The 25,609-nt window shown below is 37.2% G+C and overlaps 2 protein-coding genes across 6 annotated transcripts in view; one reads left to right on the top strand and one right to left on the bottom strand.

Annotated features, from left to right (window-relative positions):
• The window catches only part of LOC120873709 (protein FRA10AC1), a 63,465-nt gene extending 45,715 nt beyond the window's left edge, over positions 1-17,750 (top strand). For 4 of the 5 annotated variants that reach the window (XM_040254548.1, XM_040254545.1, XM_040254544.1 and 1 more), the window contains 3 exons: positions 6,210-6,248; positions 14,679-14,757; positions 16,882-17,750. The gene's annotated coding sequence lies outside the window, so the exon portion shown is untranslated. Of the gene's footprint in view, positions 1-4,528; positions 4,742-6,209; positions 6,249-14,678; positions 14,758-16,881 lie in introns of all 5 variants that reach the window. The other variant, XM_040254549.1, reaches the window with a different exon arrangement.
• Positions 17,751-20,302: 2,552 nt separating this feature from the next.
• PDE6C (phosphodiesterase 6C) overlaps positions 20,303-25,609 on the bottom strand; it is a 54,966-nt gene continuing 49,659 nt past the window's right edge. Inside the window, exons 19-22 of the mRNA XM_040254543.1 lie at positions 23,859-23,933; positions 23,659-23,742; positions 23,115-23,268; positions 20,303-21,148 (exon numbers count right to left, since the gene is read on the bottom strand). Coding sequence (XP_040110477.1) covers positions 21,087-21,148; positions 23,115-23,268; positions 23,659-23,742; positions 23,859-23,933 — 375 coding nt within the window. The 3' untranslated portion in view covers positions 20,303-21,086. The remainder of the gene's footprint in view (positions 21,149-23,114; positions 23,269-23,658; positions 23,743-23,858; positions 23,934-25,609) is intronic.

Genomic DNA, 25,609 nt, shown 5'->3' with positions numbered 1-25,609 from the left:
TTTTCCTTTAGTGTTCTGTATTTCAGTAGTGTTCTGTATTTCAGTAGCTGATACGTCTGTCAACCTAAAAGCTAATAGCAGAAGTCTGGAAATTATCCTTGTGTGTGTCAGTTGCTCAGTTGTGTCCAACTGATTGCAACCCCAGGGGCTCTAGCCTGCCAGACTCTTCTTTCCATGTTTATGTAAATCCCATCAGTTTTACCCCAGGTTATGTATTTCTCAAGTTTTCTCTACTCTCGTCCAAACTAACCATGTTTTCTCATCTAGGCTACTACTATATTATCCTTACTGTTTCCACCACTGTCTTGTCATCCCACCTCCCTTTCCTTAATCCATTCTCCATCTAGCAGTGATTTCCTGTTGTTCTTAAGATATAACCAACATCTGGACAAAGCCCAAAGGGTCTAAATGATCTAGCATACAAGGCTTGTTTCTCACTACTCTTCATGTTACTTTCACACTCCACGCACATAGCCTTTCAATTTCTAGAAAATGCCAAACTTCTTTACATTTAAGGACTGCATAGTTGCTGCTTCCTTTCTCTCTAAAACCTCCAGGCCCATCCTAACTCATCCTTCAGTTCTAAGCTTAAATGTCACTTCTTCAGGGATCCTTCTCTAACCACGAATCTAAATTAGGACTCCCATTTATAATGCTGTCACAACCCTAGAACTTTTCCCTCATTACACATATGACAATTACATAAAAGCACAAGAGAGCAGGAATTCTATCTGCTGTGTTCATTCCTCTGTCCCCAGCATCCCACTAGCACGTTAGGTATAATTAATAAAGAATAAGAAAACGAAACATTTTGCAGACAGAAAACCCAAGCAAAGCAGAATTGAGACATCTTTCTTATTTACTCTTTATTTGGAACATCTTTGATAGAGAGTATAGGATATAGTTCTTTCTTTTTCAGCTTTGGTATAAAGCAGAAAATGACAACATTTTATCAAACTTTAGGAGGACCATATAAACCTCTTTAATTTTTTGATATTTGTGATTGATCATCTGTAACTAAGTCAATCTTGATGTGATACTTTCTTGCCAGGCCACCTTAATTTGTCCCAAACTTGAATCAGTTCAGTTCAGTTCAGTGGCTCAGTCGTGTCCGACTCTTTGCGACCCCATGAATCGCTGCACGCCAGGCCTCCCTGTCCATCACCATCTCCTGGAGTTCACTCAGACTCACGTCCATCGAGTCCATGATGCCATCCAGCCATGTCATCCTCGGTCGTCCCCTTCTCCTCCCGCCCCCAATCCCTCCCAGCATCAGAGTCTTTTCCAATGAGTCAACTCTTTGCATGAGGTGGCCAAAGTACTGGAGCTTCAGCTTTAGCATCAGTCCTTCCAAAGAAATCCCAGGGCTGATCTCCTTCAGAATGGACTGATTGGATCTCCTTGCAGTCCAAGGGACTCTCAAAGAGTCTTCTCCAACACCACAGTTCAAAAGCATCAATGAAAGAAAGCTCAGCTTTCTTCACAGTCCAACTCTCACATCCATACATGACCACAGGAAAAACCATAGCCTTGACTAGACAGACCTTAGTCAGCAAAGTAATGTCTCTGCTTTTAAATATACTATCTAGGTTGGTCATAACTTTTCTTCCAAGGAGTAAGCGTCTTTTAATTTCATGGCTGCAGTCACCATCTGCAGTGATTTTGGAGCCCCCCAAAATAAAGTCTGACAGTGTTTCCACGGTTTCCCCATCTATTTCCCATGAAGTGATGAGACCGGGTGCCATGATCTTCGTTTTCTGAATGTTGAGCTTTAAGCCAACGTTTTCACTCTCCTCTTTGACTTTAATCAAGAGGCTTTGTAGCTCCTCTTCACTTTCTGCCGTAAGGGTGGTATCATCTGCATATCTGACGTTATTGATATTTCTCCCGGCAGTCTTGATTCCAGCTTGTGCTTCTTCCAGTCCAGCGTTTCTCATGCTGTACTCTGCATAGAAGTTAAACAAGCAGGGTGACAATATACAGCCTTGACGTACTCCTTTTCCTATGTGGAACCAGTCTGTTGTTCCATGTCCAGTTCTAACTGTTGCTTCCTGACCTGCATACAGATTTCTCAAGAGGCAGGTTAGGTGGTCTGGTATTCCCATCTCTTTCAGAATTTTCCATAGTTTATTGTGATGTACACAGTCAAAGGCTTTGGCATAGTCAGTAAAGCAGAAATAGATGTTTTTCTGGAACTCTCTTGCTTTTGCCATGATCCAGCGGATGTTGGCAATTTGATCTCTGGTTCCTCTGCCTCTTCTAAAACCAGCTTCAACATCAGGGAGTTCTCGGTTCACGTGTTGCTGAAGCCTGGCTTGGAGAATTTTGAGCATTACTTTACTAGCATGTGAGATGAGTGCAATTGTGTGGTAGTTTGAGCATTCTTTTGCATTGCCTTTCTTTGGGATTGGAATGAAAACTGACCTTTTCCAGTCCTGTGGCCACTGCTGAGTTTTCCAAATTTGCTGGCATATTGAATGCAGCACTTTCACAGCATCATCTTTCAGGATTTGAAACAGCTCAATTGGAACTCCATCACCTCCACTAGCTTTGTTCATAGTGATGCTTTCTAAGGCCCACTTAACTTCACATTCCAAGATGTCTGGCTCTAGATTAGTGATCACATCATCATGATTATCTGGGTCGTGAAGATCTTTTTTGTACAGTTCTTCCTGTATTCTTGCCACCTCTTCTTAATATCTTCTGCTTCTATAGGTCCATACCATTTCTGTCCTTTATCGAGCCCATCTTTGCATGAAATGTTCCCTTGGTATCTGTAATTTTCTTGAAGAGATCTCTAGTCTTTCCCATTCTGTTCTTTTCCTCTATTTCTTTGCATTGATCACTGAAGAAGGCTTTCTTTTCTCTTCTTGCTATTCTTTGGAACTCTGCATTCAGATGCTTATATCTTTCCTTTTCTCCTTTGCTTTTCGCCTCTCTTCTTTTCACAGCTATTTGTAAGGCCTCCTCAGACAGCCATTTTGCTTTTTTGCATTTCTTTCCATGGGGATGGTCTTGATCCCTGTCTCCTGTACAATGTCACGAACCTCATTCCATAGTTCATCAGGCACTCTATCAGATCTAGTCCCTTAAATCTATTTCTCACTTCCACTGTATAATCATAAGGGATTTGATTTAGATCATACCTGAATGGTCTAGCGGTTTTCCCTACTTTCTTCAATTTGAGTCTGAATTTGGTAATAAGGAGTTCATGATGTGAGCCACAGTCAGCTCCTGGTCTTGTTTTTGTTGACTGTATAGAGCTTCTCCATCTTTGGCTGCAAAGAATATAATCAATCAGATTTTCTGTTGACCATCTGGTGATGTCCATGTGTAGAGTCTTCTCTTGTGTTGTTGGAAGAGGGTGTTTGCTATGACCAGTGCATTTTCTTGGCACAACTCTATTAGTCTTTGCCCTGCTTCATTCTGCATTCCAAGGCCAAATTTGCCTGTTACTCCAGGTGTTTCTTGACTTCCTACTTTTGCATTCCAGTCCCCTGTAATGAAAAGGACATCTTTTTGGGGTGTTAGTTCTAAAAGGTCTTGTAGGTCTTCATAAAACTGTTCAACTTCAGTTTCTTCAGCGTTACTGGTTGGGGCACAGACTTGGATAACTGTGATATTGAATGGTTTGCCTTGGAGACGAACAGAGATCATTCTGTCGTTTTTGAGATTGCATCCAAGTACTGCATTTCAGACTCTTTTGTTGACCATGATGGCTACTCCATTTCTTCTGAGGGATTCCTGCCCGCAGGAGTAGATATAATGGTCATCTGAGTTAAATTCACCCATTCCAGTCCATTTTAGTTCGCTGATTCCTAGAATGTCGACGTTCACCCTTGCCAAATAGTAATTAATAAATGCTTAATATCTCAGCTGCCTTTGGACTGCTAACATTCCTCAAAACAATCTACTTTCTTGACTTTTCTTCCTGTCTTTTTGGTCTCTCCCCAGATGTTTTAGACTATAGTTTCTCCTCAGTCTTAGCCTTAGGTGTTGGAATTACTCAGGGCTCTTACAGACCTTTTTTCTCTCTGTTCTCCCTATGTGATCCTGTCAACTCCCATAACTCGGGTTACCATCATACAGAATGTTAAATAGGTAAATGGGTAGATAATTGGAATGCTAGATAGCGGAACCAACAGATAGAGAAAATGTAAGAAAGATCAATAACTGGACTTTGAGGACCAGTCTTCTTTGGCAGGTATGAACACAAAGGGATATTTAGGTAAACTCTCTTGGCAGAAAGTTCAAGATCTTAATCCTCCACCTCCACGCTGCCCCCTAGATCAGTGCCTTGAGTAGGCCTTGTCTGATTCCTTTCACTCTACTTTTCCAGGCAAGGCTAGTTTCCTGTTAGCACATTCTGATAGCACCCTGCATTCTCCTTTAGAAATACATAACACTCTTGGAATAATTTATTTTCTGTTAAGGAAAGGACTATGTGACTTACTTAATTCTTTATCCCCAGTTCCTAAGCACAGTGCTTGAGTGAGTCAGTGAAGTCAGCCAATTTTCTGTGTTGCAGAGAACATCAGAAATCAGCCCTGGAAATCATGATTGAAAAGATATTCTGTGGTTTTGCCTTTTAAAATATGGTCCTCTGCATTGTCATCACTTGGGAGCTTGTTAGAAATGCATAACCTCAGACCCTTGCACATCTCCTGAATTACAGTTGACTTCAAGTTCCCAGGATGACTCATATGCACAATAAAGTCTGAGATGCTCTGCTCTTTATCATGTACTTGTTCTGCTTTAGCTTCAACACCTCCAGGGAAAAAGAACCCATTATCCAAAATATTCCTTTACGTTTCAGATAGTTGTAATTGCTAGCAGGTTTTTCTTAACATTTAGTCCAAACCTACAACTTCTTCCTTTTAGTTCCAACTGTGTGCCATTTTTAAGATAATATACACTTGGAAGCAGGTATCATGTTCCTTACATGACAGAGAAAATGACAGAGAAGGGGATGTTTCTTTTGCTACAGGAAGGGTAACCATGTTTTTATTTGTTTTTTGATGACTGGGAAATGAATAGGAGTAAAGACACAATAACATAAAGCACTTGTGGCAGTCCAGGCCTTGACTTTCTTTGGAATCTTTATCCTGTGTCTCTCACACCGTCTTGTCTGGCCTTAAGGGATCGTTTGTGTGACAACTTGGACTAATTATGAGATCTATCCAGAGAGGTGGGCTTCCCTGAAAGCTCAGTTGATAAAGAATCCGCCTGCAATACAGGAGACCCCAGTTCAATTCCTCAGTCAGGAAGATCTGCTAGAGAAGGGATAGGCTACCCACCCCAGTATTCTTGGGCTTCCCTTGTGGCTCAGCTAGTAAATAATCTGCCCTCAATGCGGGAGACCTGGGTTCGATCCCTGGGATGGGAAGATCCCCTGGAGAAGGGAAAGACTACCCCCTCCAGTATTCTGGCCTGTAGAATTCCATGGACGGTATAGGCCATGGTGTTGCAAAGAATCAAACGCAACTGAACGACTTTGACTTTCATCCAGAGAGGTTGGAGGAATTGTTACTCTCCATCTGTTATGTTCTTTTTTGACTTAGCAGCCTTCAGAAATATTTCCCCTGAGGTCTTCCAGCAGGACACTGTATATATAATGATAATTTTTTTTTTAAATTAATACATCTTCAGTACTTTTCTGTTTCTCTCACTGGGTAACTATTGTGGAACTCAAATGTTGTTTTATGATACAATTTTTTGTGTGATTTTGAATTACTGTGAATTCTTACCTGCATATGATCTTCAAAAAAGTATTAAGAAAAACTATTTATTTGTAAACTGCTCTTGGATGTTGAAAATCTGTAGATAAAATATTTGTTATATTGCAGGTAATCTATGAGCTTCCCCCCCCCCCAGCAACATGAGATATTTTTTTATAGGTGTTTATTATTTTTTAAGTTTTATGCTAGGTATTCCAGCCTGTACAAGAGCTTAAAATACCCCTGCCTAAAAGGACCTAACATTTTAATTAGGGAGATAAGTCAAAGGAACAGGGAAGATTAGAAGACAGTGAAGTGCTTTCCTGCAAGACTATAAAGTAAGGTTTACTAGACTATAAAGTTGACTAGAAAGTAAACTAGACTACTCGGAAGAATTCTGGTTATAGCTGTGGCTGTTACACCACTGCAAAGTGATTCTTGACAAAACAGTGCTGGTTTGTTTTAATCACATTCATTTTTTGTTTTTCCCAGCACATTCATCCTCAGTGAAATCAGAAAGTTCTGTCAACAGTAAGTATCAAGTTTTTATTTAATAAAAATATATAGATTCAAGTTATTTGCAATTTGTGTTTCCCACAAACTGTGACTTGTCCTGTAATTTTTTTTTCTACTGTGTGAGAAAAATCATAGGAAAAAAACCAAAAGTGTATTTCTTCCCCAAATTAAATCATTTAAAAGTTTCTGATTTCAAGTATAGAAGAGCACAATTTTTTTTTTCAGTAAGTAGAGTGGATACACATTTTGATTTCACATTATAGAGTGTGAAGGAAGAGAACCAAAGGGATAAGATTGGGACAAAAAAAGAATTTGGGGAGATGGATTCACATTTAAGAAATGTTGCTTATATTGCGCAAGAATGAGTGACCTCTCCTTTGGTGATTTTGATTAATCAAATTAAATATCTCTGTTTTGTGCATAGAAAGCAGAATGTTAGCAACTGGTTGTTACTGGTCAATTTTTTAATAAATCCTACAGTTTTCACCAGATTGGATTTCATTGAATATTTGCTACAAATTTATTATTTTTTCCCTGCAGCATTCCAAAAAGTATTCACAATGGTTTACAATAAAATAAGATTTTTTATAAAGATGAAATCAAAATAATGGAAAAATAACGTAGCATAGGAAAGTAAAGCTAGAGGTAAATTTAATACAGAGAAATGTTTACCAAAGAGTCTTGCATAATTGCAAAGGTAGATCACAGATTTGTCACTGTTCTTCCTAACAACCAAACCAAAGAAAGGATAGTAGAATGATTAATTGTACCCATACAATATTAAAGAGAACTCACAGGGCGTTCAGCTTTTTCCAGACAGTTTTGAGAGCAGAATCTCCTGTGGGTTCATAAAAGGGGGCATCCATTTGTATATAACAAACAATAATCTTGCATCTCAACAGTAATACAATCTCGAATTTTTCTTTAAGACCTTACAGTAAATAGGCTTAGGGTCTAAAAGTAAAATGTACTTCGATAGAATATCTAATTTATTTGATAGTATTTAGACGTATAGAGACGGGGGACCCTGTGGGCTCCTGTCTATGGGGTCACACAGAGTCAGACACGACTGAAGCAACTTAGCAGCAGCAGATGTATAGAAATTCAGAGATTTGAGACTTCTTGGCTTACTTGTAAATTTTTAAACTTAAGTTTTTTTTTCTGATTTTCAAGGAATATGTCTATGTGGCAAACTCAGGAAGTAACTACTGTAAATCCCACCTTTCAAATTAAGTATTAGCATTTTAGTATATAATTCTTAAGGGGAATTTTTAAGTGTTCAGTAACCAGAAATTTTTTTAAATAAAATTTTTAAGATATTCATTGTTTAAAAATTTACTGAAGAGGGAGATATCAGTGGAGGCATGGCTCTAGTTTAGGAATACAACATATTCTTTATAAATTATTTTACTCACACCATTTTGTTTTCAACATTTTTGAAGTGTCATAAAGCAATGATACTTCCTTTCTTCTCATGTCAATCCTAATCTATACATAGCTTCTTCTTCTAAATTAGGTTAAGTTTTCTGACAATGTATAGAACATAGCCAGGCATGTTAAGCTATCTGAGGATGGGGTAGTAAGTATATATATTTTTAGAAAGCATAACAAGTTAAAATGGCAAAATTTCTAGTTTTTGCCTATTTCCAACTATACATTGCGGTTAGAGGTGTGAAGTCCAATTTAATGTAGAAAAAAAGATTGTCCTTTTACAATTCCAGTTTTTCATTATTAATCTTTGGGGGAAAGGTCTTTACTTGCCATTTATATCCATTCTTTCATTTTGTCTTCATTCCTTCTCCCTCCCACTGCCCTTCTCCTACCTCCCCCAGCTCTCCGAATCCCCAATTTCCCAGAAAGAGCCTTAAGTCTGTCAACTCTCCTCAGCTAGGTCAGACTTCTAGTGGTAGGGAGAATACTGTGGTCCGTCTGAACAATATCTGCCTTATCTTGGTTCTTGAAGTAGTACCATTTCAAGTAGGAGACAGGTACCTTGTTAGGGTTTGTCAAACCCAGATATCTTCTCAGGTCATCAGTGACCTATCTTAGGTGGTTTTGGCAATTTTAGAACTCAAATTTTGCTGTTTCTATATTTCATTTCCATTTGGGAAATATTCAGTTACCCTTTTACCCCCATGTAACATATTGATTGTTAAAACCAAGTCTAAAAAGAAAAGCCCAGTTTCTATGGGGAAAAAGAATTTTAACTTGCTTTTGTTAATTGTGTTAATCGCAAGTGGTTTAGTTGTGTACCACATTTAATTTTAGTAATGGACACATAATATCCCATTTTGTAGATAAAAGCAAGACCCAGAGAATTTACATAAATTGCCTAAGGTCAGATAGCTGGTTAATGGCAGAGCTATGATTAAACACAGGTTTATAACACCAGAGTGTATGTCCTTTTACCTATATCATCAGTAACTTTCATCAGTGAAGTAAGTCCACTCTTTATACCCCAGTTTTGACACATATATTATACAAATTCACATTAAATGATTTGATCTGTGTCTCAGTTCTATCTGTAAAATGGGTGTAAAGAGGCTTGATGTCACTGGGTTATTATCAGAGTCAAGTGAAATAATAGACATGTAAAGCATGTTCTATTATAAAGTACGTCTTTGATAACTTATAGCTATTATTGTTATATCAGAGAAAAAGAAAATACTGGACATTAGATTTTGTGTTTGTTTTCTGCAGTAGTTCGGATCAAAAGTCTGTGAAAAGTCTGACCTGTCCATTGTTTTCATAGTTAGAGACTTGCCACTTCTTCAGTAAGCTGAGTTATTTAGGTATATAATATTCAGAAAAACCAAGATGGTGGTCCTGCTTTTATTATTCAAAGTATGTAGGGGAAAATTATATGCAGTTTGCATTACATTCTAAAGGGAACATTGAAAACTTAAAGCAGGTCAAGAATAGAACAGCCAGCATTGCCAGAACTTGAAATGTTTTTATAGGAAGAAGGCTGAAGGAGCCTTAGATGTTTAGCTTAGAAAAAAGTGAAGAGGAAGGGGTAAGGAGGTAGACATAGAAACTGTAGATATTTGCAAGACTGCTACTATGTAGGAGACTTATTTTTGGTGGCTGCTTGGCAGAACTAGAGTCTGTGGATAAAAATAGCCCATGGACAGATTTTTGCCTTAATTTAAGGCAAAACTTGTCAATTAGAACTATCTGAAGAATGGAATGGAGGGATGGGCTGCTTCAGGAAGCAGTGAGGTGTTTAAGTGTAGATTAAACAGCCACTTGTTACTGGAGTTATTACACTAAGATGTTCATTCATTGGTAAAGAGGTGGACCTCCAAGCTCCCCTTCCAACACAGAATCAGTGACTTAAATTGTGATCGCCACTTGCCAGTAATTACTGTGTAGATTTGATGCTGACACAAATGCAAGCATCTATTTTATGTTGCCCAGTCTTCTAATTGTTATTTCCTTATCAACGCCTTTCCCACCTCTGGCAGGTTATAGCAGTTATCAAAGAAATGATTTGTAGTTTCTGTCACCCTCAGGGAACTAGGTGTTTTAGATTCATGTGTGTGTCTGTGTGTGTATATGCACATGTGCTCAATCGTGTCCAACTCTTTGCAGCCCCATGGGCTGTAGCCCTCAAGGTTCCTCTGTCTATGGAATTTTCCAGGCAAAAATACTGGAGTGGGTTGCCATTTCCTCCTCCAGGGCATCTTCCCGACCCAGGGATCCAACCCAAGCCTCTTGCTTCTCCTGCATTGGCAGGCAGTTTCTTTACCACTAGCACCACCTGGGAAGCCCTCATAGGGCTAAAAGGGACCTTCAGTCTTCTAGAATTTGATTCTCTAAGGATATTTGGTCACTTTTCAGCATGTCCTCTATCAAAGAGAGTTATTTTATAATGTTATTCTAAACCGATTGTATTTTTTTAGTAAATCTGGATTGTCTGATAGCAGAAAGCTGGTGTAGGAAAGCTTGCATATGATAAGTACTCTGTAAGGCCTTTTGAAATTAGCTGTCCACTTTCAAAAGCCTGGTAGGTTTGTTCTCTGACATCATTAACAGGGTAAGACCATGAAGATAACTTTCTTAGGCCTAATTAGTTTTTCTGTGCTTTTGTTAGCTGTTTCAGTTCAGTCGCTCAGTTGTGTACAACTATCTGCGACCCCATGAGCCTCCGCACGCCAGGCCTTGCCATCCATCACCAACTCCTAGAGTCCGTCCAAACCCATGTCCATTGAGTCGGTGATGCCATCCAGACATCTTATTCTCTGTGCTCCCCTTCTCCTCCTGCCCTCAATCTTTCCCAGCATCAGGGTCTTTTCAAATGAGTCAGCTCTTTCTGAAAGAGCCAAAGTATTGGAGTTTCAGCTTCAGCATCAGGCCTTCCAGTGAACACCCAGGACTGATCTCCTTTAAGATGGACTGGTTGGATCTCTTTTCAGTCCAAGGGACTCTCAAGAGTCTTCTCCAACACCACAGTTCAAAATCATCAATTCTTCGGCACTCAGCTTTCTTCACAGTCCAACTCTCACATCCATACATGACCACTGGAAAAACCATAGCCTTGACTAGACGGACCTTTGTTGGCAAAGTAATGTCTCTGCTTTTTAATATGCTGTCTAGGTTGGTGATAAGTTTCCTTCCAAGAAGTAAGCATCTTTTAATCATGGCTGCAGTCACCATCTGCAGTGATTTTGGAGCCCCAAAAAATAAAGTTAGTCACTATTTCTACTGTTTCCCCATCTATTTGCCATGAAGTGATGGGACCAGATGCCATGATCTTCGTTTTCTGAATGTCGAGCTTTAAGCCAACTTTTTCACTCTCCTCTTTCACTTTCATCAAGAGGCTTTTTAGTTCCTCTTCACTTTCTGCCATAAGGGTGGTGTCATCTGCATATCTGAGGTTATTGATATTTCTTCTGGCAATCTTGATTCCAGCTTGTGCTTCTTCCAGCCCAGCATTTCTCATGATGTACTCTGCATATAAGTTAAATAAGCAGGGTGACAATATACAGCCTTGATGTACTCCTTTTCCTATTTGGAACCAGTCTTGTTCCATGTGTAGTTCTAACTATTGATTCTTGACCTGCATACAGGTTTCTCAAGAGGCAGGTCAGGTGGTCTGGTATTCCCATCTCTTTCAGAATTTCCCACAGTTTATTGTGATCCACACAGTCAAAGGCTTTGGCATAGTCAGTAAAGCAGAAATAGATGTTTTTCTGGAATTCTTGCTTTTTCAATGATCCATCAAATGTTGGCAGTTTGATCACTGGTTCCTCTGCCTTTTCTAAAACCAGCTTGAACATCTGAAAGTTCACTTGAAGCCTGGCTTGGAGAATTTTGAGCATTACTTTACTAGCATGTGAGATGAGTGCAGTTGTGCGGTAGTTTGAGCATTCTTTTGCATTGCCTTTCTTTGGGATTGGAATGAAAACTGACCTTTTCCAGTCCTGTGGCCACTGCTGAGTTTTCCAAATTTGCTGGCATATTGAGTGCAGCACTTTCACAGTATCATCTTTCAGGATTTGAAATAGCTCAACTGGAATTCCATCACCTCCACTAGCTTTGTTCATAGTGATGCTTTCTAAGGCCGACTTGACTTCACATTCCAGGATGTCTGGCTCTAGGTGAGTGATCACACCATCGTGATTATCTGCGTTGTGAAGATCTTTTTTGTTAGCTCAGTTAGTGGATTTTCATAAAAATAAAGAGCAAGAGACTTTTGTCTTTTTTGAATATGGTTTTGGGACATTGGCAGTTCCAGTGCTGGCTGTCATTGAGTTGGTGGTGCTTGTGTTAAAGAACCTGCCTGCCAATGCAGGAGACGTATGAATCAATAATATCTAATTAGTGGATTGCACTAGTGGTAAAGAATCCTCCTGCCAGTGCAGGAGAAGCAAGAGACTAGGCTTCGATCCCTGGGTTGGGAAGATCCCCTGGAGTAGGAAATGACAAAGCTTACTCCCAAAGCTTTATAATTTTATCATCTTTGTGTGTAGATCATTAGAAGTACAACCCCTCCCCCTACCTTTTTTTTTTCTCTAATTGTTAGAATTTGTGCTAGAATCAGTTAGGACCAAAGTTCGGATACACATGTTGATTCAAGGATCAAAGTCCAACAGATAAAAGGCTAGAATCACCATGGCAAATCAATGCTGCTTTATTTTTGTGTTGAGTTTTAACTACCGGACATTCTATGTCAACAAGACAAATTGGTTCTTTTCCAGACTAATGGTCATTATTGGAGAGGAATTACTTACTAGCATAATTATTTTGTGGCATATAATTTTAGTGTCTCATGATATGTGTTGCAGTATTTGATAATTTTTAGTTGATTAATACAGGGTGATTCATTTGAAACATCTGTTTTGTTGTATTTAAAAAATACAAGTATCTTTATTGTTTTTACTGGTCTTTAAAGGTACTACATGATTATTATTTAAACTAATAATAAAAAATTTTGGAAGTGCCTCTTGAGAAACCTATATGCAGGTCAGGAAGCAACATGGAACAACAGACTGGTTCCACATAGGAAAAGGAGTACGTCAAGGCTGTATATTGTCACCCTGCTTATTTAACTTATATGCAGAGTACATCATGAGAAATGCTGGGCTGGAAGAAGCACAAGCTGGAATCAAGATTGCCAGAAGAAATATCAATAACCTCAGATATGCAGATGCAGATATGCAGATATGCACCCTTATGGCAGAAAGTGAAGAGGAACTAAAAAGCCTCTTGATGAAAGTGAAAGAGGAGAGTGAAAAAGTTGGCTTAAAGCTCAACATTCAGAAAACGAAGATCGTGGCATCCGGTCCCATCACTTCATGGGAAATAGATGGGGAAACCGTGGAAACAGTGTCAGAGTTTATTTTGGGGGAATCCAAAATTACTGCAGATGGTGACTGCAGCCATGAAATTAAAAGACACTTACTCCTTGGAAGGAAAGTTATGACCAACCTAGATAGCATATTGAAAAGCAGAGACATTACTTTGCCAACAAAGGTCCGGCTAGTCAAGGCTATGGTTTTTCCAGTGGTCATGTATGGATGTGAGAGTTGGACTGTGAAGAAAGCTGAGTGCCGAAGAATTGATGATTTTGAACTGTGGTGTTGGAGAAGACTCTTGAGAGTCCCTTGGACTGCAAGGAGATCCAACCAGTCCATCCTAAGGAGATCAGTCCTGGGTGTTCACTGGAAGGCCTGATGCTGAAGCTGAAACTCCAATACTTTGGCCACCGGAAGTGAAGAGTTGACTCATTGGAAAAGACTCTGATGCTGGGAGGGATTGGGGGCAGGAGGAGAAGGGAACATCAGAGGATGAGATGGCTGGATGACATCACTGACTCAGTGGACATGAGTTTGAGTGAACTCCGGGAGTTGGTGATAGACAGGGAGGCCTGGCGAGCTGTGATTCATGGGGTCGCAAAGAGTTGGACACGACTGAGCAACTGAACTGAACTGAACTGAGAGAATAAAAATATCCCAGGCCTATATGTAGTATAATCACTGTTAAGTTTGGTTATTCCTTACAAACTTATCATTTATATATATATAATATATATATGTATGTAGATATAATGTTTTAATACATATTGTATTATACTATGCATGCTTTCTGTAACTTTTACAGATTTTAATATAGCATACATATTGTTCTACCGCAGATATGCTAATGGTTTTTTTTAAGGGTTGTTTTTTTTTTTTTTTTTTTAAACAGCCATATAGTATTTATTTAACCAAATCCATCATCCCTAATTGGTGGGGATTTAAGTTGTTTTCTTTTGTTGTTGCTATTATACAATGAACATCTGCATATATATATGTATATATATTTGAGGAGCTTGTTTATTCTAATAAATTTCTTAAAGCATCATTGCCAGTCAAGGGTCTAAAGTGATATATATTTCCAGATTTTCCTCAAGGAAAGGGTATTTACTCCTCTAACAGTATATGAGAACTGTTTCTTCATTGAATTGGACTTGTAGTTAATATAATCAGCATTAATTTTTTTTTAATCTGACAATTTTTTTTTCATAATTTTACTAGCTAGTCCTGTATACTAGTTCAGTTCTTGAGGTATGGAAATCTTAACCTGCATGTCTTTTGTATGATCAATAAAAAGAAGAAACTAAGTTAGAGACAACTATATTGCAAGAGGTAATATAACTCTATTTCCCTTTATAATATAGAGTTAATATTGGAATTGTTACTTTAACTCACTATAACTTAGAGAAGTTTCCCATGAGACTTTAAACCCATGGTCTATTTGCTGAGGTTCTTTGGTATATCTCAGCTTACTATTTTTCAGAATAATTTATTAGTCTGGAAAAGTGAATTAAATTTTCAGAGAGCCATAAAAATTGAAGCTAAACCAGTTAAATCCAAAGTTAATTGCATTATTGGTGGATAGTTCAAAATGTGTTTTAAATTTAATATGCACACTTTAAAAAAATCTCTTTTAAATAAACAGGAAACTCTGATGAGGAAGAAAGTGCTTCAGAGTCTGAACTTTGGAAGGGCCCACTACCAGAGACAGATGAAAAATCACAGTAAGTCCTGATGTTTATAGAAAATGATATTGCATACCTTCTACAGTCAGTCTAGAAAGCTATGACCACAGCCATTTTTGATAACTTAATAAAAAATTTAGCATCATGAATGTTGATTTAAAGCCAAGGACCATGAGATCAGAGTTTATTCCCAGCCACTGTTTATGGCCACGAACAGCCAACTTACCCAGCTTCCTCTTGGTGAGTAATTCTTTCCTCATCTCCCCTTAACAGATGACCCCCTAGTCTTTGCTTAGGTTCTTTCAGAGAGGTCCTGTTTACTAGCTTCTAGAGCCTATCCATGATGTTCTGATTATCATAAACTTGTACAGAAGAATTCCTCAAAGATATATACTGGTGTCACAGTTTTCTTGCCCCCAGAGACAGACAGCTTGACACATGCGTTGTTCTCTGTTATTGCTTGGGTGAGCTGTTGGGACATAGGCTGGAATATTATCAGCCCTTATATAATGGGATGTTCACCACTTGAGCTTTATCTGTTGAAAGAGGATAAAATAATACCAACTACATAGTTTTTTGTGAAAATTTAATATAATTAAGAATATAAAGCACCTGGTACAGTACCTACCAATGTAATACGTGCTCAATAAATTTTAGCCCCATTTTGTTAATCCAGTCTTCTTAGTTCATAATAAGAGATTTATTGAATCAATCATAATTCACTAACTTAAGTTGATGATAAAACATCTTGCTAATTGTATAATATGTTCTCAGTGTAATAGAATTCAAGTGTGTTGAAAAGAGGCCTTTAAAAAAAAAAGATTGTTTTCTGTGATCTTTTTTTTTCTTGCCAAATAAAGAATTCCAAAATGAGTGGTCCTTATAGATCAGATTTCTGAAAAGGTATTGCTATCCTAGTCAAACTATCAACTGAACTTTTGACCATAAAATTTCCCCTTGAAGAGCTGAAAATGGAAGAATAGGTCTCAGAGTCCACTCACCTTTATGGCAGTAAAGATCCATAACTAAAGCCTAAGAGGGGTTCCATAATCCAGAGCTCTTTGTGACCTTATAAAAACTTGACATCATGTACTAACATCTGAGTACACACAGAGGTTCAGCTAATTTCATACGTCTAAGTTTTTATTACAGTTTTTAAAATTCAGCTGCATTTTGCTGTCATGCTTGGGAAAGGGACAGTAGCATGTAGAATACCAAATTATAGGTAATTCTTAAATCAACTATCTGATGCTGTAGTTAATTTTTTTTTTAATTTGAATATGGTTGTGAGGGTTTTATTCGTCACAGTGACTTAAAACAAAATGATGGAGTCTCATTGTGAATTTCTAATCTAAAAAAACATTTTTTAAAGAGATTGGTAGGCAGAATTTGTGTAGCTTGATTCTCTGTTCCCAGAAGGAAGAAAAGCAACTGTACATACACATAATCTTCACAACAGCTCTTTGAGGAAATGTAATGTTCTTTATTATTATAGATAAAGAAACTGAGCCCAGAGAAGTTAAATAACTTGCTTACCTAGCTAGTAGCTGACAGAGCTAGGACTTAAATACTGTCTGACTTGAAAACCTGTGTTATTTTCATTGTACTGCTCTGGGCTTCTAGCACTAATATTTATTTAGTACTTTAATTTTCATATTTTAATATATTATAATTTAGTATCTTCTTTCAGAGTTCTATTCTTTAGATATAATCTCCACTGCTACAAATACATATTTACTCTTCTCAGAGTAATAAAACCTACAGCCTAAGCAGATCATCCCTATTCTTAGGAGTAAGACTTGTATTTTTCCTTAAAATAGTTTTTTCATTCATTTGAAATGAGAATGAACAGAGTAAGTAATAAGTCAACCAGAAAAGTAAACAGAAGCAATGATATAACACAAATTACTTCAGAGTAAAATCTTAGGTATAAATATGTTTAGGGATACATGCCACCATATACAACACTTTAATCAGTCTGGGCATAGTTATGATTATTTTAGAAGCCAAGAATTACTTGATAGCTGAATCATGAAATATATATATATATATAAAAGAACCAGCAAGTATGTTGGTTTGAATTACCTTAATTTCATATATGTCACCTAGTAATTTTTTTCTCTGTTGATTTTAATCAATATGTATACTTTTTCTTTTAAATAGGGAAGAAGAATTTGATGAATATTTTCAAGATTTATTTCTGTGAGATGAAAAAGGGATGCCTACATTCCTTAATGTGAAGTGTACTTTGAAATTCTTCACAAAAGTTTTGTCTACAAGTTGCAACTTGAGTGGTTTGTCTTTGGAAATAAAAGATCCATCTAGGATGGATTGTCAGATGCTTTGAAAGTATTTTCAGTTCTATTGGAGATAATTTTCCCTATCTCGTATATATTTTTTCAGTTGCTTACCTACAACTCTGCTCCATCTGTAGCTCAAGGATGAACCTAGTACACGTCACAGAGATCCATTGTTCCTATTTTTATGGGTTTTTATTTTTTCCCCACCGATTTCCCATTTATTTTCCCTTGCCTCAATTAGTTTATTTAAACTTGTAGGGTTATTGGGATCTTACAAAATTATAAGGTAGATTATGTCTTCAACTTTTTACTTTCCTTCGACAGACAGGCACCCCTCTTGAGAACCTGTTTTTTCATTAGCTACCTTTTCTTTTTTTCCTTACATTTCTCTTCCTTCTTACCTCTGCCACTTAAGGGAGTTTGTTATAATATGATTTAATTCCCCAGTGTATGAGTAATTTATTATAAAGTAAATTAATAGCACAGGAGGCCAAATGAGATCCCAGTAGTCTAAAGCAGCATATGTGTTGATGAAAGTTGACTCTCCAGTAAAGATTATGCGGTAATATAATTTAACTGAACAATACTGTGTGCAGAGCTTGTCTCAGATACAGTCATACATAATGGATATACTTATATGCAGAGATATATTATAAAATGTAACTTAATTTGGGGTCCATACCCCCAAGAGTCAATGGATATGCTTCAAGAGATCTAAAGATGCCTACAATCGATGTGTAAACTTTCGTGATTGAGTGTGTGTTAGGGGGAAAGGATCCATAGATGTCATCAAATTTTCAAAAGGATTTATTGATTTTTTTCCGAAAGGTCAGACCCATTTTTGTAAACAGCAAAGAGATGAATACTGGAAAAGATGCATGATTTGGTGAGTAAGAGAGGACCTATAGAAAACAGGTATTTTGTTGAAAATTAAATGACATTTAAACATGGAATTATTGGCATTAAACTGTAAAACAGGTAATTATAGTATCTTATTTTTAAATAGTATCAGATTTTCCTTTTATTACAGTTATTATTCACTAATTATTAGATTGCTGTTATACATGGGACACTGTGCTAGACATTGCTACAAAGGAAGTAGCTAGGAAATAATTAGTCATTTCTAAACCATCAGAAAATAGTCAATCAGCATTGATAGCCAACAAATAAATAGTTTGTTGTGTCTTTTTCTTCTCACTACTTTTAGTGAAAAAGAATCTTGATTTCAGAGGAAAAGGTGTTGAAATATCCAGCAGGAAAACTGATGTTTTAATAGAATATATGAAGCCAAAACATTTTTATGATAAAAATTAGTAGTCATCAGAATATAAAACTCCTGCAAAACTAAACAATGACTGGGAAGAATATTCAAAGACCCTTTTAAAATAGATCCATATATTTGGTATTGCAAGTACGGTTTATGGACATCAAGTTCATTTATAAATTTAAATCATTAAATGTAATCATGGCGTTTAATCCATTCATACACAGTGACAGATAGTTGGAGTCATATTTAAAGGAGTCTTTGAGAAGGCCTCAAGATGATGTTTTAAATTTTTTTAATTAAATTTTTATCTTTTATTGGAGCATAGTTGATTTACAGCATTGTTAGTTTCAGGGGTACAGCTAAATGATTCAGTTATAGTATATCCATTCTTTTATTAGATGCTTTTCCCATATAGCTTGTTACAAAATATTAAGTAGATTTCTTTGTTTTATACAGTAGGTCCTTATTATCTATTATCTAGATTTTAAAGATTAATTCTCCAACAGACCTACCTTAAACTTTGCTGCAGTATACTCAGGGGAGTTCAGCAGACCATTGGCTTAAGTTATGCTTTCTTATACGTGCTCTTAAGCAAGGTTCCTGTTTTTGCAGACCTTCAATGGTGGCTCATCTCTGTGCCTCAGTTTGTTTTCTAGCGAATGAGGAAATAGTTTGAGCTGACTGATATTTGGCGGGTGGGCCCCCCCCCCAAAATTTTATAAGGCTAAAGAAAGAGGGTTTCTTACATAGTTTCTAAAATAATCCTAAGTGGAGTTTCAGGATTATTTTAAGCAGTGAAAATAAGATGTACATCTGTCACCCAACATGACTTATATAGACAACACTCATTTGGGGGTGTGTATATATATATATATATATATATATATATATAGTTTTCTCTGTAAAAATATTAACTTCCAGGCACTCTTCATTTATACCTGTTTGTCATGATATTTATGCAAAATATCACTCATTCATGTTTACTGAGTGCCTGCCTTGTGCCAGGCACTTCTCTAAGTGTGAGCAGAGCTGTGAACAAAATAGACAAAAATATATCCTCTTATGGACCTTACATTTTAATGTGAGAGGAAGAGTCTTATGATTCTAAGTACCTAACTTGTAAAAATATAACAAATAATGATTTCTCAGCTGCTTAAAATTGAACATTATCTCCTTTATAACAGAACATTTGAGGTTGATAGAGCAATTCATTGTAATTTAGATGTTTTACAAAAAAAAGTCAATGGTATAATTAATATTTGGTCTGTTTTATAATTTGGTATGTCATTATAGATAAGAAAGAAATCTTGCCTTATGTACAGGTGTGTGCCATGTCATAGAAGTAGTTGATTATCTTTATTTTCTTTTTTAAGTTTATTTGGCTGCATTGGGTCTTAGCTGTGGCATGTGGGATCTCTGCATGTGGTGCAGACCCTCCAGTTGTGGAGCACAGGCTCCAGAGCATGTAGGTTCAGTAGTTGTGGCACACAGGCTTAGTTGCTCCAAAGCATGTGGGGTCTTAGTTCCCTGACCAGGGATTGAACCCACGTCCCCTGCATTGCAAGGCAGATTCTTTATTACTGGACCACCAGGGAAGTCCTATTTATTTTTCTTGACAATCAATATTTAGAATGCCTAGTAGATACTTCTAGTAATCACTTTTTTATAAAGTCACCTCTGTTGAAGTCCCTTTAAACTGTTTTTGGTAGTAAAGCTTTTGTGTAATCAAATCACATGCTGTTTAATAACATAATATTTATTAGCTGATTTAACTTGCCTTAGGATTATCTAGGTCATGTCCTATAAATTGATAATTCTATCAATGAGAATAGTTCTGAATGTAATAATATATTCTTAGTTACACATAATAGATTTCAGACTTGGGAGAAAGGATGGGCATAGGATGACATACTTTTAAGCTGCTGAAAGTGAAGTGGTCTTTACTGTTTCATTATCAAGAGTAAAAAGTGGAGGAAAGAGATAAGCATATCAGGTAGAATAACATTTAATATCTTTTTTCTTTGTTTCTTATATAGTACTTAAATACATTATACATTCTGTACTGCATTTGCTCTTACATTAAGACATGTTGATGAGAGATTTCTGGTTCAGAAAAGGATGTGAGGTATGAATCATGTTATGGGTTGAATTGTGTCCAACCTGAATTCCTGTTGAAATCCCGATTCCCAGTACCTTAGAATCGGGCTGTATTTGGAGCTAATAAGGTAAAATGAGGTCATATGAGTAGGTCCTAATCCAGTATGAGTGGTGTCCTTAAAAGAGAATAGGACACAGACACACACAAGAAAAGACCGAAGACCAGGTGAAGATGGCCATTGACGAGCCAAGGAGAGAGGCCTCTTGAGAAACCAGCCCTGCCAACACCTTAATGTTGGCCTTCTGGTCTCCAGAACTGCAAGAAAATAGATTTCTTTTTTTAAGACACCTGGTATGGGGCAGCTTTTTTGTTATAGTAACCCTAGTAAATGAATACAATTAATAAGATCTTTTTAAAAAAGAATTGGTGACTAGTTTCAGGATTATATTATTTTTAATTTAAAACAAATTGGCACTAAAAATGCACTTATTTTTGTCTTATTTTGTTTGCAATTTTGTTGAACTTTATTTTACCCTCATGGCTTTCAGGCTAGCAGTATATTTTCTTATGCTAGTCACAGGGTAGCCTTCCTGAAGCGTCTCTGTTACTTGATGGTTTGATGAATGAAATTTGCTGATGTTCTTTTTTAATGTTTTCTTCAAATGTAGAAACAACATTTGTAATTTAGACCAGTTGGATTGTCTTACAACATTAGACATGTTTTGGATTTCTTGTCATCACCACCACCTCCTGAATCTTCTACAGCTAGTAAAAAGGAGAAAAGCAATATTATTGGGAGTCAGTGGATATATAGTAATTTTTTCCTAATATTAGAGTAACTATATAGCCTAATTCATAGTTTTAACCTATATCAAGTACTAAGAGTTTGACCATTTAAAAACTTAAATTCATATTCAGAATTAGTCCATTTAGAAAATAAAATCTAATAAATGACTAACCAGTTAATGTCTCAGTTCTCAAAAGAACCACTGAACTATCCAGTCTGGGAATCTGAGTTGTTGCTTTGTGTTGCCTGGAGATAAAATAATATTCTTAGTTTACAGAGACTTCTCAGTGTAGTAGGAAGAAAATTCAGAAGTAATTTTTATGCAAATAAAGTATAGAGATCCATATTCAAGATACCAAATACTAAATTTTAAAAAAAGTCAGGAACCACTCAAAGGGCTTGATATACTGTTCATTGTAAAATTGGGATAAAGATTAATTGTACTAAGAAATAACTTTTTGCTTTTTACTTGCTCAGTAAAAATAACCATTTTTGTTATTTTTTTGAAGTGCAGCTCAGATCTTACTGCTTTCATGTTGAAATCCATCCCTCTAAGGACTTCCCGTTGCTCTCTAGAGGACAGATCCATAAGGAGGCCTTCAGGGTAACACACTCATCTGGCAGAGCTGCCTGCATTCCTGGCTTCATCTGGTATTTTGCTCTCTTTGCTCTCTACAACAGTTTTCAAGTTCTTCAGTGCACCAAGCTTATTTCCACTTCACAGCCTTTGTGCATATTCTATTCTTTCCTTTCCTTTAAAACTCTTCCTCCTTTCTTTGCTTAGAAAAAGCCTGTCTTCAGTGTAGTATAAACATCCTTCAGGAACGACTTCCCTGATGCCCCAGGTATGCTTCTTCTGATAATTATAGTTAAATAATCGATTTTTCACTTGGTGTTCCCCTACCACGTGGCAGCTCTATGAGATAAGGACCCCATCTTTCTCCAGGGCCTGCCTAACACAGGGCCTTGTACAGAATACAGAGCCACTAAACATTTAAGTGAATGTATATTGAGAGTCAGGAACTCCTATTTTTATTCTGTTGAAGGATATCTTTAACCCTTTAAGCAAAATGCTTTCTACCTTTGAATTCTTTAAAATATCACTAAACACATGAACCATCTAAAAAGAATGTTGCATTTTTTTTAACAATGCCTTTCCAGACAGAGATGGTTTCTTTATTAAACAATAAGAATTTCTTACAAAACCTTTTAAGTCTTGAGCTCTTGAGACAAAATACGAAATGATGACATTAGCATTCCACTTTCAATCATCTGATGAACTAATAGGTGATCGTAAACATCTTAACAGAGGCTTTCTGTAGATTATGTTAAACCTAACTGAGTGACTTCAGGAGTAGAAATTTCATCAGGATAAACAGCACTAAGGAGAAACATCTGAGGCACAAAGTCTTAGGGTACCTTCAAGTCACCCCACTCTGCTGGCCAGCTTTACATCTAGGGCTTCCTTAGATCTGGAAATGAGGCTGGAGATCTGTAAAGCGTTCCCATTATAAGGAACATTAAGCTCAGATAGGTTAAGCAAGATGCCCAAAGTCTTACAGCTAATACAGAATGTTAGGACTAAAATTATTTTCTCACCTAAACCTGATTGATCCCACTAATCCTATGGTTTTCATATTATTTCTTAAAATTGAGTATTCTGCAGAGGTACCTCAGGAGCCACTTTATTGACTGGATAAAGAAACCTAGCCCTAACCCCAACTTCAACTGGACCAAGCAATTCCATCTTGAATTATAAAGTAAGATCTTGTTCAAGGGGATAAAAACCCTGAAAACCACTACTCAGCTTTGTATAATTCTCAGTCTGTGGGCAGTAAAGCAAATTTCCTGTTTGCATTTACTTTTCATGCTTTTGTCATGTGAGATTCAGCTCTGCTGGACTTCCAGCTACTGTACAAGAAGCCAAAACAGATTCCATCTAACCTTTTTCTGTCGTATTTCCTTCTTCCTGCTTTTTCATCTCTTCAATTACCTTCATCTTTTCATCATACTCATCAGCTAGGGATTTCCATTCCACTCTGTTGTTTTGAAGACCATTCAGCATAGGTGTGATTTCTTTGTGAAACCGTGAGAACTCCTAGAGAGAATTTTAGGTCAGAAACTACTTAAATCATTTGGTTCATTTTCAGCACCTTTCATATGCAGAGAAAGAGCTCTAAAGAATTACTACAGTGCTCAGAGCTGTTAGGATGAGATTAATTCAGTACCTTGAAAGTGGGAAAGGTAGCTATTGTCTTTCCTGCTCACCTAAGTAAGTTTATTCAATTTGCTTACACCTGAGTTCTCTCACCTTTCATTGCATCCTTGAAGGAAAGATACGGGTAATACCTCAAACTACACTGGAGAAATGACGACACTCTTAGTGACTTTCCATGAGGGATGAGGGTGACTCTGATTTTAGTTACAGTTTGAAAGAAAAATTCTCATCCAGAAAATGATACATTTCATTCAAATAATGTTTACTTACCTTATATACAAAAGTACAGACAAAGTCAATAAATCCAACTTGAAGTTTGGGTAGTTCATCTTTTTTGTTTCTGTCCATCATAGGCTAGAAAGAGAAATAAATTCTTTAAAGATAATTTTCTAAGATCCAGTGGACAAAACAGACTGATTTGTATCGATAATTTTTTAATCAGTAGTGCATTTTTATGTCAGGGTTTTTACAATGGGTTGTTGCTGCAGCACTGTTCTCTCCAGATCTCCTTGTTCCCAAAATTCATTTGCAACCAGGAGTGCTACCTGCAAAGAGGGAGGACATGATTCATGAAAGTCATGATTCATGACTTATTAACAGAGAATTTGCATTTTATCATAACATTTTGTCCTTAAATGAGTAACATTTAAGGACAGAATTTATAATTAATGCTTGAGGTATTGTCATACCATATGTTCTTTGGCTTTAAAATGATGTTATTTACAGACTATATTGAAATGGGCAAGGGGGATTTCTCTTTCTACTTCAAGTGTGGTAGACTCATTCTGGGCTTGCCAATCTCCTACCTGCTATTACCACCACCTCTCAACAATAAAAAGGGGAGAACGGAGGATGTCTAATTCTATTTTATTATGCTTCAAGCTCCAAAGCTTCCCAGATCCTCCTCTTGTCCTGCTTATCATCTGCCAGCATCTAGCGTGTATCTGCCTGTGTTTTTATGCACATACACACACAGCTTAGAACACCACTTCACCTGATTAATAACTCCTGGTGGCTCAGACGGTTAAGCGTATGTCTACAATGTGGGAGACCCGGCTTCGATCCTTGGGTCGGGAAGATCCCCTGGAGAAGGAAATGGCAATCCACTCCAGTACTATTGCCTGGAAAATCCGATGGACAGAGGAGCCTGGTAGGCTACAGTCCATGGGGTTGCAAAGAGTCAGACACAATGGAGCGACTTCACTTTCACTTTCCCCTGATTATGTTGTAGGGATATTTGAGAGTTAATTTAAAAACCATATTTATCAAGTTTGTTGAACACCTATCTGCCTTACATTGGCATGATCCAGGCTTACCAAGAGGACTTAAAATGTGACCTTGATCTTTTAAGATGCTAACAGTCTACTGAAGTCAGTCATGTAAAGAATGTGGAAAGTTCTATCATACCAACAGTTATCAACTGCTGTGGATCAAGGAGAAAGATAAGGGAGGTTGCATTTATGCTGTATCATCAAGGAAGAAGAGTAATTTGCCAGTAAAGAAGAAAGGGAAGACTGCAGATAAAGTTGAATGTTTAGGGCTTGTGTGAGTAGGAGCTTAAGAGTGTGAGGCAGTAACATGGGAAATAAGAGAAAATAAATTAGGGAGTATGAGTTAAGGACAGGTAGCAACAAACCATGTAAGCTTCACTGGGAAGTTTAACTTGATTCTCTGGGCCAGTAGTTCTTTTTCTTTGAGCCATGCAGTCCCTCCAAAGTGCACAAGTGATACAAGAGTGGACGCTGAGAGAGATTAAAGTACAGTAACTTTGCTCTTCACTCTTAGAAAAAGTGATCTATGTACAGCTTTTTGTGCAAGGAAAATAGACATTGCTTTTTTCTTTAAAAAAGGTTGAAAACTTCCAGCAGTGGGGAATCTAGAATGCTTTTTAAGCAAAGCAGTAGCCAAGCAGAGCTCTATTTTTAAGCATTCCAGCAACAACTCAGAGAAAGATTGGAGAGTTCATGCTAAGAGAGGATCACTTAGGAGGCTGCCACCATAGTTCTGATGAAAGAGGGAAAGTAAGAACTAAGAGGGTAGCAAGAGTGATGGACAGAAATGTTTTTGAAATGAGGGAGATGGACTCAAGCATGAGCCCAGATTTTTGGCTTGGGTGACTATGTAGATAAAAGAATTGAGGAGGAAGAGCAGGCAGTGAGGAGGGAGCACACGTTTGGTTTGGAGCCCAGCTATTCTATCTTAACAGATACAATCCACATGT

Source organism: Oryx dammah, unplaced genomic scaffold (assembly GCF_014754425.2).
Source record: "Oryx dammah isolate SB20612 unplaced genomic scaffold, SCBI_Odam_1.1 HiC_scaffold_14, whole genome shotgun sequence".
NCBI lineage: Eukaryota > Metazoa > Chordata > Mammalia > Artiodactyla > Bovidae > Oryx > Oryx dammah.
The sequence above is the reverse complement of the archived record's forward strand: the minus strand, read 5'-3'. Positions and strand labels throughout refer to the sequence as shown.